We start from the raw sequence: 17,004 nt of genomic DNA, 5'->3' as shown, positions 1-17,004 counted from the left end.
CTGCCTGATATTGAGCCCTCCGTATGTCAGGGGGGACATCATTCCTATTGATCCGACAAGCACGGTAGCAAGAAAGCAAAAATAAGTCCCATACTGTTTACCTGTCATAAATGCCTATTTCCTGGTTCGGGTTTGCAGCCGTAGGGGGGAACGGCCGCACGGTGTCATGTGGCTAGGGGTGGTGGTGGCTGCTGTGTTATTGCCTGAGGCCCCAAACTCCGAACACACTCTCTCAGAGGTCAGTGGAAATGGTGGCTGGAGGGTGCCTTAGGCACTGCACGCAGCTCTTGATTGCAGCACCCTCTCGTCAACAAGCACCATTTCGCCATATTGCCGCCCCGTCTTTGGTATATTGCCACCCCTTTGCCTAATCTGCCAGCTTAGAATTTCCCTGCAATTTGAATCGAGCAATAGGCTTTTAGTACTGTCTGCATCGCACCGAGCACAAAGCTCGCCCGACTATTGAAAGTTAGGGCTTTGAAATGGGCGGTCGAAGTGCTGGGTCTGTAAGTGTGGCGCGCGCGCTCTGGCGGTGCGCAAGCCTAAGGCCTGACAAACTCTGCAAGGCCACAAGTGCTTGAGCTCCTGGGCGCCCTCTTCGGCGAAGAAAAAAGCGGCCGAAATTGGCACGTGCATAACACCAAATTTGATACCTATCTAATACTTTATCATTTGCCTCCTGCCCTCCTACAATCATATAGCCTTTTAGTATATTTATTATACATATATTGAATTGATTTTTGGACCATTTCCTTCTTAAATATCTGGGTGAAGCTATAAAAGTTGGTTTATTTACTTGTAAATAGTTATGTTTTGGTGTTGACGCACAGGCCAATTTCGGCCGCTTTTTTCTTCGCTGAAGAGGCGCCTTAGGCGGTTGGAGGGCGAGACTCTGATTGGGTAAACGCCCTCGCAATAGTCAGACGAGGTGGCGTAGGGGCCATAGTAATGGAGGAGCGACACGTCTACGAGCCTTCGCTATCGGGAACACGAGAATGAGAGCGTGTGCTGTGTGCAGGAGCGTCTTCAAAAGGATTTGTCATAAGGAGTAGACGGGATGAATATAGGATGGCGGAGAGGAGCGACGGCAACGGCCTGAATTCAAGGCTTTGAGGGAGGAGACTCGACGGTTGAATAAGATCGGAATGGATGAACCAACAGCAGCTTCAATTGACGAGAACTAGCATATTCGAATTCAATTAGATGATGTTGTTGCTGCTTGAAGTTCTTCATGTTTATCTCAGTTGACTCAGACTGACGGAGAGAAAATCCACCTTACCTCCTGCAAACTCCTGAGCCAATTAGCGGCTGGCACCGCCACACCTAAGCCAATTAGCGACTGGCGCCGCAGCTCATGTACGCCGCAGGCGTTAGTGCTTGCGCTAGCTTTAGCAGCCAATTACAGAGCGCCGAGGTGGATTCCTCTCCGAGGGTCTAAGAGATTATGGGCGCCTTTTGTAAAGGCTATAACGTATTAGCCACCCCAACGAGCCAGCCACCCGATCGAGCCACCCCTAGGTCCCAGCTCTCGTATGCACAGACTCTCACCCAAATTGGTTCTATTTCTTGTTACTATACAAAAAGATCGGTTTCTAGTGGTAGTTCATTCAACACCTTCTTCGCGAAGCCTACTTTACCACGTAGAATCCAATAGCGTTCCTTTTTAAGAGCCTCTGCTTGCTCCTTCTTCTCCCGTTCTTGGTTCTTTCGAAGAGCCTCCTGCACTAATAGAACTCGAGCCTTACCATATGATGTCTTCTCCTTTCCTTGACGCTGCCTCTTATGCTTCTCTATAAGCTCTGTATTCATACGCTAAAGTATAACCTTATTAGCAAGCGTTCTTAAGGCAAGATCTTGTAGATTATATAAAGCTTTAGAATATAGGGGTGTAACACCTTATAAAACCAAATTAATAACCCTATTAATCCTCTCTCCAATAGAAGGCGACACAGGAATATTAATTTAAATACCATCCTTATTTGTAAGGCTCGCAAAAGGAAGAGTCTCCGTTTAAATCTTTGAGAGAATAGTAGAAGGATTATAAGGAATAAGGCCCGTTGCCCGCCATGCACTTGCTATATTGCTTGACGATATAGCCTTACTACGTGCAGCTTAGTAGATCTTTAAGAACTCCTTCTTTATAATAGCCAAGGCTCCATATATTACTATATTGTGGAGTCACTTCTTATAAGCTTTCGCTAGAGGCCCAAATATACTAATGTTTAAGGGCTGTAATATATGCGTCGAATAAGGAGGAAGGCAGAGAAACACAATCTTGTAAGCCTCGCAATATTTAATAAACGGTAACAAGACGTGGCTCTCGTAGCCATTAAGAATCAATATACAATAGATTCCTTAGAGTTATGGCTTAGTATAAGAGTTAAAGTAACTTAACCAATTAAGAGCTATATCCGAATTTGTCTAGCCCAAATTACTTACTTAAATTACCGTTTCGCGATTAAGACGTAAGGTTATCTAAGCCCGCTATACTTACTTACCCTTAAAGATAATATAAGGAGGTAGTTGAAATCGACTTCCTAATATACATTCAATTAAGGATACCCAATCGCGATTACCTGGCATGGTAGCAAAGGCTTGGGCCTGCGATTAAGGAATTAACACCTTAACCTTATCACCAACTCCTAAGGCAATTCCTTTCTTATCCATATTGTATTGATTATCTATAGAGACTCCATATTTTGCAACCGTAGCTGTATACAAATCAAACCATTCCTAAATAATTTCTGGGTCCTTAGCGTCCTTCCTTTTTTAATTAAGGCCTCTAGCGAATCTAGCTTTAAGTTCTAGATGGCGATTAAGGAAGTTCTTATACCAGTGTTGGCCTAAATCGGTAGGCTTCCCGTTTAATTTAAGAATATCTTTGGCCATCGACTCTAGGTGTTTTACCCTTAGTAGCTACCCCCAGCTTGCCATTATATTAATCCATCTAATTAGAGAGTCCTCCTTAATGACTGAGAGCTTTTGCTGAGCTTGCGAAGTTACTTGGCTTAATATTCGGCCGTTTAAACGGTGTTGGAAAGTAGTGCGCAGTAGCTGGAAAATTTTGGCGATTTGTTGAATAGATTGGTCGGGGTTGGCTCGTCGATGCGCTATCGCAAGTGTCATTCGATCTTCTTGATTAAGATCTGGCGATTCGGTGGCCGTAGAGCCCATGGTTGTGGTNTAGGAAAAGGTAGAATGCATCAAAAGGGGGTGATTTGAATCGCGATCGGCAGGTGGCTCGATCGGGTGGCTGGCTCGTTGGGGTGGCTAATACGTTACAGCCTCGCTAGTAGAAAACAGTTCTATCGCCTTTAACGTTGTATATCGCCCCCTAATATAGCGCTGCTTAGCTCGCCAATACCTCTATTCAAAAGCTCATCTCTTACTCTATATATTGCATCCGCAATAGAGCCCAACCGTCCCCCTAATACCCCTACAAACGTCCCTACAAACGTCTACGAACGCCTGCACGAACGCCTATACAAAGCCCTGCTCTGCTCAAAAGCTCTGCTTAAAAGCTCTACGCGAGGCTCCTCAAAGCTCTACTCGAAGCTTAGTACGGAGCTCCAAAGCTCTCCTAATATGCAGCACTAATATACTACTAGGAAGGCTCTATAATCGTCTACACGAACGGCTCTATAAACGTCTATATGATCNATCAACCAAACGCCCGTACGAACGGCTTTATGAACGTCCATACAATTAATTAATCGCACGAACGCCCGTACGAATGTCTGCACGTCTGCACGTCTGCACGTCTGCAATCTACACGTCTACACGTCTGCAATCTACACGTCTGCAATCTACACGCCTGCACGCCTGCACAAGGCTCTGCACGAAGCTCCGCATGCAGCTCTGCACGAAGCTCTGCACGAAGCTCTGCACGAAGCTCTACTAAAGCCCTACACGAGGCTCTGCCCAAAGCTTACCCTGCTGCAAAGCAGCCCCCGCAGCACGACGAAGGGATAGGATTTGCAAAGCAAATCTATACCTACTAGTTTAACCAGGTGAGCTGGTTATTATAGGATAGAAGAGGCACCTCTGTAAATTTTTAAGGAAATAGAGTAGTAGTGGTAGAGTACGGCCGTTGTTTCGATGCAGCCGGTAAAAAAACTAGTTTTAAAAACACATCTTTAAACTTTAAGGCTGTATATCGCCCCCTAATACAGTAGTTAGCTAATTATAATTATTATAATTAAATAAAAGAAGAGATTTTAATTTAAATGCATCGCGCACTAAGACTATAACTGGTATATTTACGCTGCTAGAGTTGCTTAAAGTTGGCATACGTTAAGAATCGCGCCCGGTTTACAGCAAACGCGCGCCCTTCGCAGAGGAATTTTGGGGTTATAGGGGGCTAGGGGGTAGCGCGACGTTCTATTGGCTCAAGAGTTCGCAAGAGTTAGTGCGCGCCGCTAATTGGGCAGAGTGGGACAGTGGCAAGAGAGTGGGACCATGCAACGCCACAAATTCCTCGGAGAAGCAGCTGAGGCACCTGAGATAACTAGCAGTGGCCTTAAATATTAGATTATTTTATGTCGAACGGACAATTAGGTCATAGAAGAAGGACTCGTGTGTAGATTGATCTACGAAGAAAAGAGACTATATATACATGAGGTAGTACGTAATGACTAGGTAATAGAAACAGGTTCGTAAGACATTAGCGGGGTAGTGAGATATAGGGTGGTCCGTTCGACATTTTACTAAACGGGTGATTTTTAAATATAAAAGATTGGAAAGTGTGCATGAGGCGGGATCGTGCACTAGGTGGAAAGGCCTTCTGTCGCCAGGTCCCAGCCTCCATAAGAGAAGTTCAAACAGCCTTGTCTTGTGGCCATAGAAACTGAGCCACTTCTTATAACTTGTTCAACTTCTTCGCCATCCTCACACCCCCCTGTTTTCCTATCCTCCGTCGACCATCCGTTTCGAGTCTCCACCTCAAGGCAGTTATCCAATTCAATCTTGAAGCTTTTCATGGATCCAGGACCCCGTCAGACGTTCATTTTGCGAAAGGCAAATTCACGTCCATGTGTTTGCGTTTTCAACTTCTGCCTCTTCCGACTCCCACCCTCCATAAACTTCTACGAATTCTTGGGTTTTTGGACTTCGACTACAACCTCCTACTTATATTTTCTATACGATGGCCACTTCACCTAAGGAGCTCCTAGAGTCACTCTTTAATCATATTGCATTGCCTCCCCGTCTCCCCGGTCGACAAGATACGAGACTCGACCAAGTCGAACGCGCTCTCGTTGAACGCTTGCTAGATGCAGCTGTCAAATTGTCGCGTCTTCCACACAATGACTCTGTCGACGAGTGGGAATCACTTCGTCGTTCTCTTGAGACTTGCAAGCGAGTGAATTTTGGTGGTAGGCTCACAAAAACCTCCCTTTTGACAGCCCTGCGAGAACTTCAAGGTCGAGATTTCATCGCTCTTCACATTACGGAGCAAAATGCCGCTCTCATCATACGACTACAAGAAGAGTAAGTTACATATCGCCATCTACTAGTCCCCTTCCTCCTTTGGTCCTGAATAATGTTTTCCTCTTCTATTAGTGGAGATTCGGTTTTATTCGAAGCATTCGAAGCATCTCCTCTGTCCGAAGATGTGCTTGCCTCTAAGAACGTCCTACGATGGGACTTCCCTGGTTCCGCCGTGGCGATTCCAATCTCCGAATACGAAAATACCTGCTTCCAAGATGAGCTGGCGACATTCCTGGAGAAGGTGAGCACCGAGTCGATTAAAAGGTTCGCCGCGCATACAAGCAAAGCTGGGTCCTTCGCATTTGAAAGCCGGGATACTGTCGACCCTGCGCTCATCACACAGATGCTAATGACTCTCCTGGAAGTCAATGGCTGCCGGGCATTTCCTCCACTACTTCAAAAACGCGTACGGGATGATGTTTGCTGGAGCGAAGGAGGCGAAAAGCCCTGGAGACGATGCCCCTTTTGGCTGGTGCTTCGCGTGGCGGTGCACAGACACCTGTCAATCACCCTTGGTGGCGGTGTTGGAAGAATACAATACAAATTTCTGATTTGCTTCGCCCTCTCACGCTTTCTTGACGAGTGCCTTGGTCAGATAGGCCTTGATCTCGCGCTCTTTCTAAAGACCAAGCTGTGCCGCCGTCTTGTCAAGCTTGAGTTTGACAAAGACAGAGCTCCGGCCCACCACTCCGTTCATCATAAATACTGGTTCGAAGTTCTTGGGCCAGACTTCCGCAGATCTACTAGCACTGCTACAGAGCAGATTAGTGTGGCTTGGGAAGGTTTTAAGAAGCGTATACAGCGCCCCATCCTCACCCTGCCAAAATACGCCGACCCGCGGCATCTTTTCCTGTCGCTTCCCAGCAGCAAAAACTATATCCAGAGTGTTCTAAGCGACCCTTTTTATCGATACACTGCACCTCCGTTGGTTCCTCTCTACAAGCTGCCGCAGGATTATCAGTTCTCCTCCTTCGTTCCAAAACCTGGGACAGTCTTCGCCAATCGATATTTCAGACTCTCCGAGATCGAGACGGAGATTGAAATTGGAGACTCGTGTTTCGATGTGCCCGCCCCGGCCACGGGTATTCTCTATAAGCAACGTTGCATAGAGCTTGCTAGGAAGATTGAAAATTATCTAAGTAGTGTTGGGGATGCTTACGACAACAACCCCGAACAGAAGAGTATCATGCTCATCACGGTCATGGAACTTTGGGTAGTGATGGACGCATATGCTACCGAGATGTTCAGCCTGTTGAAGGACTATAATCCAGGCATTCCTTCTGATATTTTGGACGTCCTGCTGATAGCTCGCCTTAAGGATATGCACCGTCTTCACAAGATCCGAGAATATCTGCAAGGCAGACATGCGACTTGCAAGGGCTCTCGGATGACTATCTTCAACGATCCAGGAAAAGGTTGCTTTGCAGAGCGCTATTACAACGAGTCGGACGATTCTTTAAGGCTGCAAACCCTTCATCAACGTATTGAAACCGAAGCCGAACAAGCACGCGCGACCAAGGAGCAAGAATGGCAAGAAAAGACCTCAGAGTAAAGTTCCCCCAATTTCATTTATTTCCCACTCCTGCTACAATATCCGAGGCTATGGCATACTCACCACGGAGTCCATGATGGGCTACCACATTGACTTTCAAAGGCTTCGCCAGATCTCTCATCAAAGTCGATGATGAATTCGGAAACTACGAGAATGGGAAATTGACTTTAAAAACTCTTAGGTTTCAGAAACTCGCCCAAGAGGCATCCGAAGCTCACTGTGTCTTCACCACTGACGAATTCCTCATCACGACTCACGACGACAGACATTGCACAAAGTGTTACCTGGATCGCAAAGTTCGACGATTCAGAATGGACGCTCACGAACACCCGCTGCCGGCAGATCCCACCCATGCCAAAGCGGTCGTATTTGAACTCAGCTGTCCCAAAGCTTTCGCTGCATACCGGGACTGCTCTTGGCAGATAATCAGCACCCTAGCGTCCCCAACAACTCAAGTACCGGCTTTCGAGCCTCGAGTTCTCCTTAGAGATTATTCCGAGCTCAGGCCCTACATACATTTCAGGTAAGCAAGTATCTCTTTTAAAAGGTATGAATGACATTGCAGGCCCAGCTTCGACTATAGACATTCGTGGACCATGGTCTGGCTTGGATTGTGGACATTCGAAAATATATGTTGGGCTTGATTATAAACATAGTCCCGTTGTCTGGGGTTAATTCTCGACATTTAAGCCTGACTTTATTGAGGCCTTCGAAGTTCTCCCTAGCGTCAACAACAAAATCGTTCTTGACAACACATTACGCGAGCCCAAGATTTCCCGTCGGTGTCGAAGACATTTGTCTCCCAAACGGCCTGAAACTTGGGTACTTTGATACACGGCTGAAGGTCTGGCCAGCTCGACTGCCACAAACCCAAAAAACCACATTTACGCACCACTGCCGGTTCACCATGCCAGCAAATTCGCCATTCTCGTCTTTGAACTTCTCAACTGACTTTGGTATGGATTTGAAGGGGCCTTCGTCCTACGAAATCGTTGCCAGCCAAAGTAGGTGCCCTTCTGGGCTCAACGTCCATGAATATATGTCGTTTCAAACCCTTTTCTCTGGGCAATCTCGACGATGGCCTCAGATTTTGGTCGAACTTGGGTCTTCCAATCTGAACTTTAGTACGGAAGCGACAACGACGTTAATGACCCTACTAGCACTGCAAATAGGACCTGGAGGTAGAAGAGATCCTCTTGGGGCTGTTCATGGAGTCTTCCGAGATGAGGCTTTTTCTAAGAGACTTGTGGATCAGCTTGACCAGCGCCTTGACGGGATCTCCTCCAATTGGCGGGAAACAAATTGCATGGAGACTTCGATCACTATTGCACATCGACTGTTTGAGCTTGGCGATTCCGTGTCTGCAGATTCTATTAAGCTGCTTGAAAAAGCACGCGCAATCACCTCTAACTGGATTTCTGCGTTGCGATCGGAGATCCAGACAGCAACGGATGCAGAAACCTCCCGAAGATGCTCCCGTTATGCATTCCGGGCCGCTTTACTTTGCAGACAGACGTTCGCCCTATACAGAGATCAGCCAAAATTGGAGCCTGCAGCACTTCAGAGTTTCATTGAGTGCTCCATCTCTTTGCAAGATAACATGGTCAGCAATCCCGCTATGCTACCGTTGGCTTTAAAAAACGCTTTGATCCGCGATTTCAAAATGGTCCACAGGATGAGATTCACCCTCAAGTATTCTCTTGAAGCCAGTCAAGACAGTCTGATATCGTCGATTACTACTATCTGGCCAGATGTTGGAGGGACCCAATCAAGGAAGTTCTCTCGATTCGAATTTCTTCCAGATCCAGACCAATGGTGGGTCCAGATCATTATTGATGCCACCGCCCAAACTACGCAGCAGACTGTGCATTTCCACCTACTAGAAGGACATCTGCTTGTGATGGGGAAACCTATCGGCAAACTTCCACCGGAATGGAGGACAGCAGTTGTTTTACAGCAGCTCTTTGGCAATCAGAGCTTGCTGGCATATCCTTCATCTCTCCCTGGCATGACCTACATGCTCGCCATCATCATAAACGACCATCAGATACATCTTGGATTCCGCAATAGGGAGATATTTGTTAGGGCACGAGTGCGTGATACTGTTTTAGAGCTGATCCCGCCACAAGTGTTTGGGGGTCTGGATCATTTCGATTTACCTGCATCGTTAGTCGACAATTGTGTACATTGGCTGGATCTCAGGACCCGAGTTATTGAGATTAGGCAGCCACCAAACATATGGAAGTCGAATCAAAGCAACTGGCTTCTCAATTTTAGCACTGGCCACGCAACGCGCTGCACCTCTACTCTAGTTGATCCGCACTCTCCGTTGTTCCAACGTATTGCGCGCACTTTTGAGCACTTCGAGAACCGTCGACACTTGACGGCATTCCAGCCAGACCCGGGCAAATTGACCGTCGAGCTGCGGCGCTTAGAGCTCTCATTCCTTGTGAATGGAAACAACCTGTTTGAGTCTCCTCAATTGAGATCAGAGATTGATCCCAACCAAGACGCTGGTACGTGGTACGGACTGAATTCGAAGCTCGTCCTGAGAGAAGTAGTGAGAGTGCGTGATCCAGTCACCCATTGCTTGTCTTCAGTTCCACAGCGTCAAAGGAGTATTTTGGTGCCTATGGGAGATATTAGATATATCCGTCACGGCCCGCATATTTCACTCTTTGTTGCGAACAACGGTGACTATGCGAAATTCACGATCAATGATGTTCTTGGACGTCTTGATTGTCCAGCTGAACCCCGACTTCTCTACTTGAAAGCCATGTATCATGCGTACACGTCGTTTGTGCTCCCAGATCCTCTGACAAGCCGTACTGGAACCGAAGAGGCTTTGCATTGTCTGAAATCCGGATATTGTCAGCCGTGGACTCCCGTCACGACTGGACCCTACCGAGGACTGCAATTGATCGCGAAGCTGACTCCTCGGCGAGAATACTACCCGAAGGATATGAAAGTAATGCAAACGACTTTCTGGGACCCTCACCTGACAACAATTATCCAGCATGACGGATATTGGGCCATCGTGGATGCAATCTTAGAGAAGTCAAGACAGTTGTCTGTATTCTCTCTACAAAAGATCCAGCTGCCTCCCCTGGAGCCCGTTGGTGAGACTCACCTGATTCTGCGGAGTCGTTTGCGGCGCGAGTCTTACCAACGACAAAACTCAGACTCGCACGGACTACAACCAGCCAAAGACGAGCCCTACGCTGCGCGAGACCGTTGGCGGGTTAGCCAAGAGCGAACTAATGTCGCCGAATGTACAGATTTCATTCGCGTATGGCCTTCAGCACTCCCAACCACTCGAGACCTGGCTGGGATTTTGCAGAATTGGCCAACTATTGGATGCTGTAATGGATGTTTTGGGAAAGTCCTACTCACGGACCTCCTCGATGTGCAATGGGCGACGGACTGGGGATCCCTAGTCAATCTTTGCCGAGAATCCAGCTTTAAAGATGCTTATCGACTGATGTTCTTGTTTGCCATCATGTCCTTCCGTCATGACGTGGATATGGATGTTCTCAGGACCTTGGTTGCTTTCGCTGTGTTGCAGGATTTGAAAGTACTCAGTCCGCCAAAGTGGCCAGCTTACGGTCAGTTTCGACAGAACCAAGTCCCTCGAATTGACTACCTCTTGCAATTGATGAAGTCTTGTCTCGTTCCATATAGGGGAGATGAACTGCCTACTTTCGCGTTCAATCTTAATCCAAAGCAGCGTAGGAAACTCGAATCTGCTGAGTTATCACATGAGAAGCAACAAGAGGCGGACTCAAAAGCGCTAGCTGAGTTTCTTCTCAAGCAGTGGCCCTGCCCTGAGCCAACGATCGAGGGACTTCTCACGTCCACGTCTCTGTTGGTTGATGTCGGGAAGGCTTTGCAAGTCATCCGACCCGAGTGGCTGCGTTTGTTCCAGAACTTGGAGTATTCTAACTATGTTTCTCAAGTACAACGTGTCCTGGATTGCCATCGCGCCAATCCCCGCCACCAGGAAGAACCACCGGTCCTCGGGTTTGGAGAGCAAGAGATTTTTCAATGTCACGTCCGAGATGGGACATTCCCAACCTTACAAAAGCTGCTTTCCAAAGCTGAAGTCAAGCCCGGAAACCTCACTTCATCTCAGATATCCGGGTTGAGCGGATCGGTGCCAAAGGGATTACACCAGATCGTTTCGAAGGCAACGTCGAACCTATATCTAGACAATGGCAGACCACAGAAGCTTGTCCCAGCTCTGTCTCCTGAGATCCGAGAGCTTGAGACCATCATTGGGACTATTGCCAAGTCCAAATCCGTAGTCCGGCGGCAGTATGGGGAGGATTTGTTTCAAAGTCTGAAAGCGTTACAACAGCTCAAGAGCGCTTCACAGAAGCACCAGCACAATTCAGTTAATGCAGCTAGACTAGCCGCAGAAATCTCCCAGGCTCGATTGGACATTCAAAATCAACTGGATCGGCTTCAGAAGGCATTGGAGCGGGGCGAATCCGCTCATTGGTTGCAACGAGGTGGGCTCTGGCCACCAATTACACCCGTGACACTCCTCGAAAACTTGCGCTCTACCTCGAGTTGTGAGTTCGGATATGGGATAAGGAATCTCCTACACTCCTACGCACAATCAATTACAGCATTACAGCGACTCCTGCGAGTTGAAGATGCCCTTCAGAAAGGGAATATGCAACGGTTGATGGAGGAGCAAGAGAACCTTGGACATTCTAATTGGGAACCACTGAATTGCCCAGATTGGCTTCTCTTTGAGATTGACTCCAATACCCTGATCCGCCCCGGTCAGGTCGACGTCACTCTTGCAACGATATCCCCGGAGTCCGGGTCTAATTCAGTGTTGCAGATGAACATGGGCCAGGGTAAGTCCAAATCGTTCAGTTTTCCGTGCACAACGACGGAGCTAAAACCTTTTTGTAGGTAAGACATCATGCATTATGCCGATGGCTGCTGCAGTACTCGCGGATGGCAGCAATCTTCTGAGGGTTGTTGTGCCTAAGCCCTTGCTGTTGCAGACTGCCCAATTACTGCATGCTCGACTTGGCGGACTGCTTGGTAGAGAACTGAGGCACATTCCTTTCTCCCGCAAAACTCCGACCAGATCAGCTACAATTGAGGCATTTCACAGAATTCATCGGGATATTCAAAAGTCATCAGGCATTTTGCTGGCGCTACCGGAACATCTCTTATCGTTTATGCTGTCTGGCCTACAGCAATTGTCAGATGCGCGTATACCTGAGGCGGCATCAATGATCAAGGTACAAGATTGGCTCACCATGCGGGCACGAGACGTGTTAGATGAATGCGACAATATCCTAGCTTTGCGTACACAGTTGATCTATCCGTCTGGCTCCCAGAAGACCGTTGACGGGCATCCACATCGGTGGGAGATCGTTCAGGCTCTACTCGGCCGCGTCGATGGCCACCTCCACAATTTACACAAGGGCTACCCTCACAGCATTGAGGTTGTTCGGCGGGAGCAAGGTAAGAGAATTTTCTTAGAGGCTGTTTCTCTTTTCCTTCAAATAAGTTCCAATAACTAGCCATTTTGAGATGTTCAACGCTGACTTTATACGGGCGGATTCCCCGTCGTATTTTTCCTTCGCAAGGATGTCGAAGATGAGCTCATCTCTCGGCTGGTCGATGACATTTACCGTGGCCGAACATCTATCCTGCCAGAGTGCTCAAAACCCGATCGGCTGTCTATTAAAAAGTTCATCTCGGATGCTAAACCTTCCCCTGAAGTTACGTATTCGATATCCAAGTCTTTCTCCGACAAGCCGGCTCTTAAGCAAGCGATCTATCTCCTCAGAGGGCTGCTTGTTCACCGGATTCTTCTGATGACGCTTAAGAAGCGTTGGAATGTTCAATACGGGCTGCATCCAACACGAGACCCCATCGCAGTTCCTTACCATGCCAAGGGAATTCCTAGCGATCAAGCTGAGTGGGGACATCCAGACGTTGCAATTCTCTTCACCTGTCTCGCGTTTTACTACGACGGCCTAAACATCGCCCACCTGCGCCAGACTCTAGAGCATGTTCTTAAATCTGACGACCCTTCTCAAGTATACGACCGATTCTCACAGCACTCGAGCCTTCCAGACTCCTTGAGAGAATGGAATGCAATCAACGTTAATGATGAAGTCCAGCTGAAAGAGATATGGCAGCACGTCCGTTATAACGTCGTAGTGATCGACTACTTCTTGAACAACTTTGTTTTCCCGAGGCACGCTAAGCAATTCCAAGTCAAGTTGCAAGCTTCTGGTTGGGATATTCCGCTGTTCTCTGCCGGTGAAGATCGAAAACTCAAGCCTTCCACAGCATCAACGACCGGATTCAGTGGGACGAATGACTGGAAGGGGATGCTACCTCTAACAATCAGTCAGCATGACCTTCCCGGACTGTCGCACACAAACGCCGAGGTCCTGACCTACCTGCTCCAACCTCGAAACCGCAAGTATGTCCTTGCCGCAAACTCTAGTGGGAGGCATATATCCGAGCACGAGTTGCTCGAAAAAATCCACCAGGAAGGCATCCGAGTGCTGATCGACGCCGGCGCTCAGATCTTGGAGATGGACAATCTCAGCCTAGTAAAAGCCTGGCTTGAGGTAGCCAGCGAGGCTCCGGCTGCCATTTACTTCGACAAGAACAACAAGCCGCAAGTCTTGTATCGACATGGACATCAGATCCCTCTCGTGGCGTCCCCTTACGCCGACGACTTGGGCGAATGCCTCGTCTACCTTGACGAGGCGCATACTCGAGGCACGGACTTGAAGATGCCTACATATGCTTGCGGGGCTTTAACTCTTGGTCTTGGGCAGACGAAGGATCACACGGTTCAAGGTTTGTTAAGTCTCTCTCATTATCTCTCCCAATCCTGTTCCTCACCACTAGCTAATGTAAAATAGCTGCTATGAGGCTGCGGCAACTGGGAACCTCGCAATCAATCACCTTCTTCGCCCCGCCGGAAGTCCATCAAAGCATTCTTGACCTCCACAAGAAGAAGTTAGGTGACCCACTCTACTCTCACGACGTCATATACTGGCTCTTAGAGCAGACCTGCAGCGGCATCGAGCAACTCCAGCCGCTCTACTTCTCACAAGGTGCCAGCTTCTGTCGCAGAGCGCAGGCGGCTTTGGATCATCCAGAATTTGTCGCTAATCCACAGCAACGTGAGGCTTACCTCGGATCATTGCGACAGGTCGAACAGCAGACTCTAGAGCAACTATACGGGCATAACACGAAGGCAAAGCCTTCCATCCCACTTGGGAAGCTGTCTCCTAGGATAGCAGTGTTTATGAAGGAGCTCAATACCCGCCGCAAGGGCTTCCAAGATACGGGTAATGCGGTCCACGGATCTGCACTGCAGGAGGTCGAGCAGGAGAGGGAGGTCGCTTATGAAGGTTCGTCTTGATAGTTTCTACTTTTTTTTCTACCTGTAGAGTCTAGAACTAATCAACATTCTTTGTAGTGGAAGCTGTTCGCGAAGTGCAGAAGCTAGCTCATTATCCGGCATTCACATTCCCTGGCCTGCATAGGAACATTATCAGCTTTGCTAAGACTGGCAGACTTACTGCTGATTCAGCTGCTTACGAGCAGGCTTTCTCAGCCCTCAGGCGCACTGCTATTGGCAGAAAGTATGGCATTACTTGTGATGCTACATCTGGCAAGCTGTATGTTTCTACGGAGTTTACGAAGTCTGTCAACGTCCCGTCAGGTCGACCTTATGACCAGTTCCAGCGCCAAGTCAATTGGGTCCTGTGGAGCACCGTCTCTGAAACAGCTTTGATCATCATTCCCGAAGAAGCCGAGCACCTCCTCCCGCTCGTCAGGGAGTCCGCATCACCACCAACCCATGTTCTTACATATGCTGCACCCGTAACGCGAAAGATGTTGCACTTCAACGATTTACAGTACTATGCCGTTCCAAGCCTTCCATCAGATTGGGAAGCTCCGTTATGGCTGCAAACTGAGCTGGGAATCTATTCTGGACGTCTGTATTTCGAGTACCCCGAATACAACAGAGTGTTAAAGTATCTCAGCGTCCGAGAAGAGACTGACAACGTGGCAGACGAGGTTGAGGAAGAGTTAAAAACGTCCACGATGGAATTAGATATTGAACAGAAGACGAAGGCCTTTACCCCCAAGCCTTTAATCTTCCTCCAAGAATGGCTAGCCGTTCGCCGTAAAGGCCAGGATTTCGCGCATACGCCAATGGGGTTTGTCTGCCAAGGAAAGCAGTTGCTAGAAAGTCACCCCTTCTTCTTACCGAATGATAGTGATCCAATTAAGGAGGTCCAGATCAAGAAGGCAGGAACTACTAGTGGCGGCGAGGAGGAGGGCGAGGCTGGGGGTGAGTTTTATGATGTCTATAGCGATAATGGAAAGGACGAGGATGACTTTAATGACGCGGAGTTGCTGGATGAGGAAGTGGATGAGGGAAGTGAGCGATTGTGATGTTTGATGTAGAGTTGGAGATTGCTAAGAGATAGTAATATCGACGGCTGCTTCGACTCACCGGAGAAAGAGCAAATTGACGTTAATCCTGTAAGGCTCCTTCTAAGGCCCTACCACTTGTTAATCCTTCTCCTTCTCCTTCTGCTCCTTAACCAATCCAAAATCAGCCGAATATAAGGAGAAGAAATTTAAAGAAGCCAGCATTTAAAGTCAGCTTTATCCCTTAACCCGCTGGGGTGCAGCTTGGCATTGCACCCCAACGGGTTAAGGGATAGAGTCTTAAACTAGGTAATGGTTGAAGTAATAGTAACGGAAGCAGCAGGCTTCAAATAGGCATAATAATTAACACTCTAAGGCAGCAGATATTTAATGAGTTATAATTAACCAATCTACAAAATAGGCGTCGACCCAGATCGTGTTTACGTACGATGTCTCAGTTACCACTTTTCTTGATTTCGTATGTCTCATCGAATGTCTCATTACCTGTTTCCATTAACTATCACTGACTGAATGACGACTACGTCGTCATTCTATTTGCCACCTATTTGGTGTATATAGTGAGGCTCTAGAGCCTCTTGCAATACTACACAAGTTCTACCGTTCGACAATAGGTAAAGAAGGATTAAGCGGAAGCCCTGCGGAAGGCTCTACTAGAAGCTTTAGAAGCTCTGCAGAAGGCTATGCAGGTAGCTCTACTGGAAATCTGCGTTAGGCAGAGCCTCCTACAGAGCATCCTCTAGAATATATTTAACACCAAAGGCGTAGAGTGTTATGGCACCGTTATAGACCCAGTTATGGCTCGGCGAAAGACTTGGCGCTATGTATATAGACGTATCCTTTCCTTGACCTTCTTTTTCTCCTTAGTTTAGTATCTTTTGTATTATAGCAATCTACAAGCTTTACCTTGGAGGCATTTATACGAGCTATTACAATTATATTTATTAATAAGAATCTTTTTAACTTAATTAAAAGCCTAGATATAAGCGTATCCTACCCTATAACTAAGTATATACTAATCTAACTTAATCTAACTAAGTTTGGTTAAATTCTACTATAAAGTGTCTAATTCATAAAATAAGGTAGGGGGAGTTACTTAGCAGTCTCTTAAGCTTGGCGACGTTATATAACACTATACTAACCACTTTATAGATAATTTTCTCGAGTAATTAAGTGTTAGTCGGTAGTCCGTGCACCAATTATAAGAAAAGAATAATAACTCTATCTATTAAATGTGGCTCTAAGAGCCTCTATATATATATAGGAAAGGTATAGGAAATAAGAACGAGAAGGTAATGGGGGGGGTAGTAATGGAAATAAGGGGTAGGTGACCAAGTCAATAACTAAGTCAATAGGAGGTAGCTAAGTTGGTGATAAAATAACCTAATTTAGGTCGATATATCCCCCCAGCTAATTAACTAGTAGGTAATTAGCTAGATATACCTAAATAGGAAATATCTATAGTGTTAAACTAAAATAGAAACCATTTAAAAGTAAGAACTTAA

The 17,004-nt window shown here is 47.2% G+C and overlaps 1 protein-coding gene across 1 annotated transcript; it reads left to right on the top strand.

Annotated features, from left to right (window-relative positions):
- Positions 1-4,780: 4,780 nt before the first annotated feature.
- K441DRAFT_633712 (uncharacterized protein) lies at positions 4,781-15,914 on the top strand. The gene is made up of 8 exons (XM_067646381.1): positions 4,781-5,487; positions 5,560-7,035; positions 7,221-7,562; positions 7,745-11,907; positions 11,966-12,529; positions 12,623-13,888; positions 13,954-14,448; positions 14,517-15,914. The coding sequence occupies exons 1-8, from the start codon at positions 5,144-5,146 to the stop codon at positions 15,500-15,502; spliced, it is 9,636 nt and encodes a 3,211-aa protein (XP_067505412.1). The 5' UTR covers positions 4,781-5,143; the 3' UTR covers positions 15,503-15,914.
- The last annotated feature ends 1,090 nt before the right edge of the window (positions 15,915-17,004 follow it).

The sequence above is a fragment of the Cenococcum geophilum genome, assembly GCF_001692895.1.
Source record: "Cenococcum geophilum 1.58 unplaced genomic scaffold K441scaffold_15, whole genome shotgun sequence".
NCBI classification, from domain to species: domain Eukaryota; kingdom Fungi; phylum Ascomycota; class Dothideomycetes; order Gloniales; family Gloniaceae; genus Cenococcum; species Cenococcum geophilum.
The sequence above is the reverse complement of the archived record's forward strand: the minus strand, read 5'-3'. Positions and strand labels throughout refer to the sequence as shown.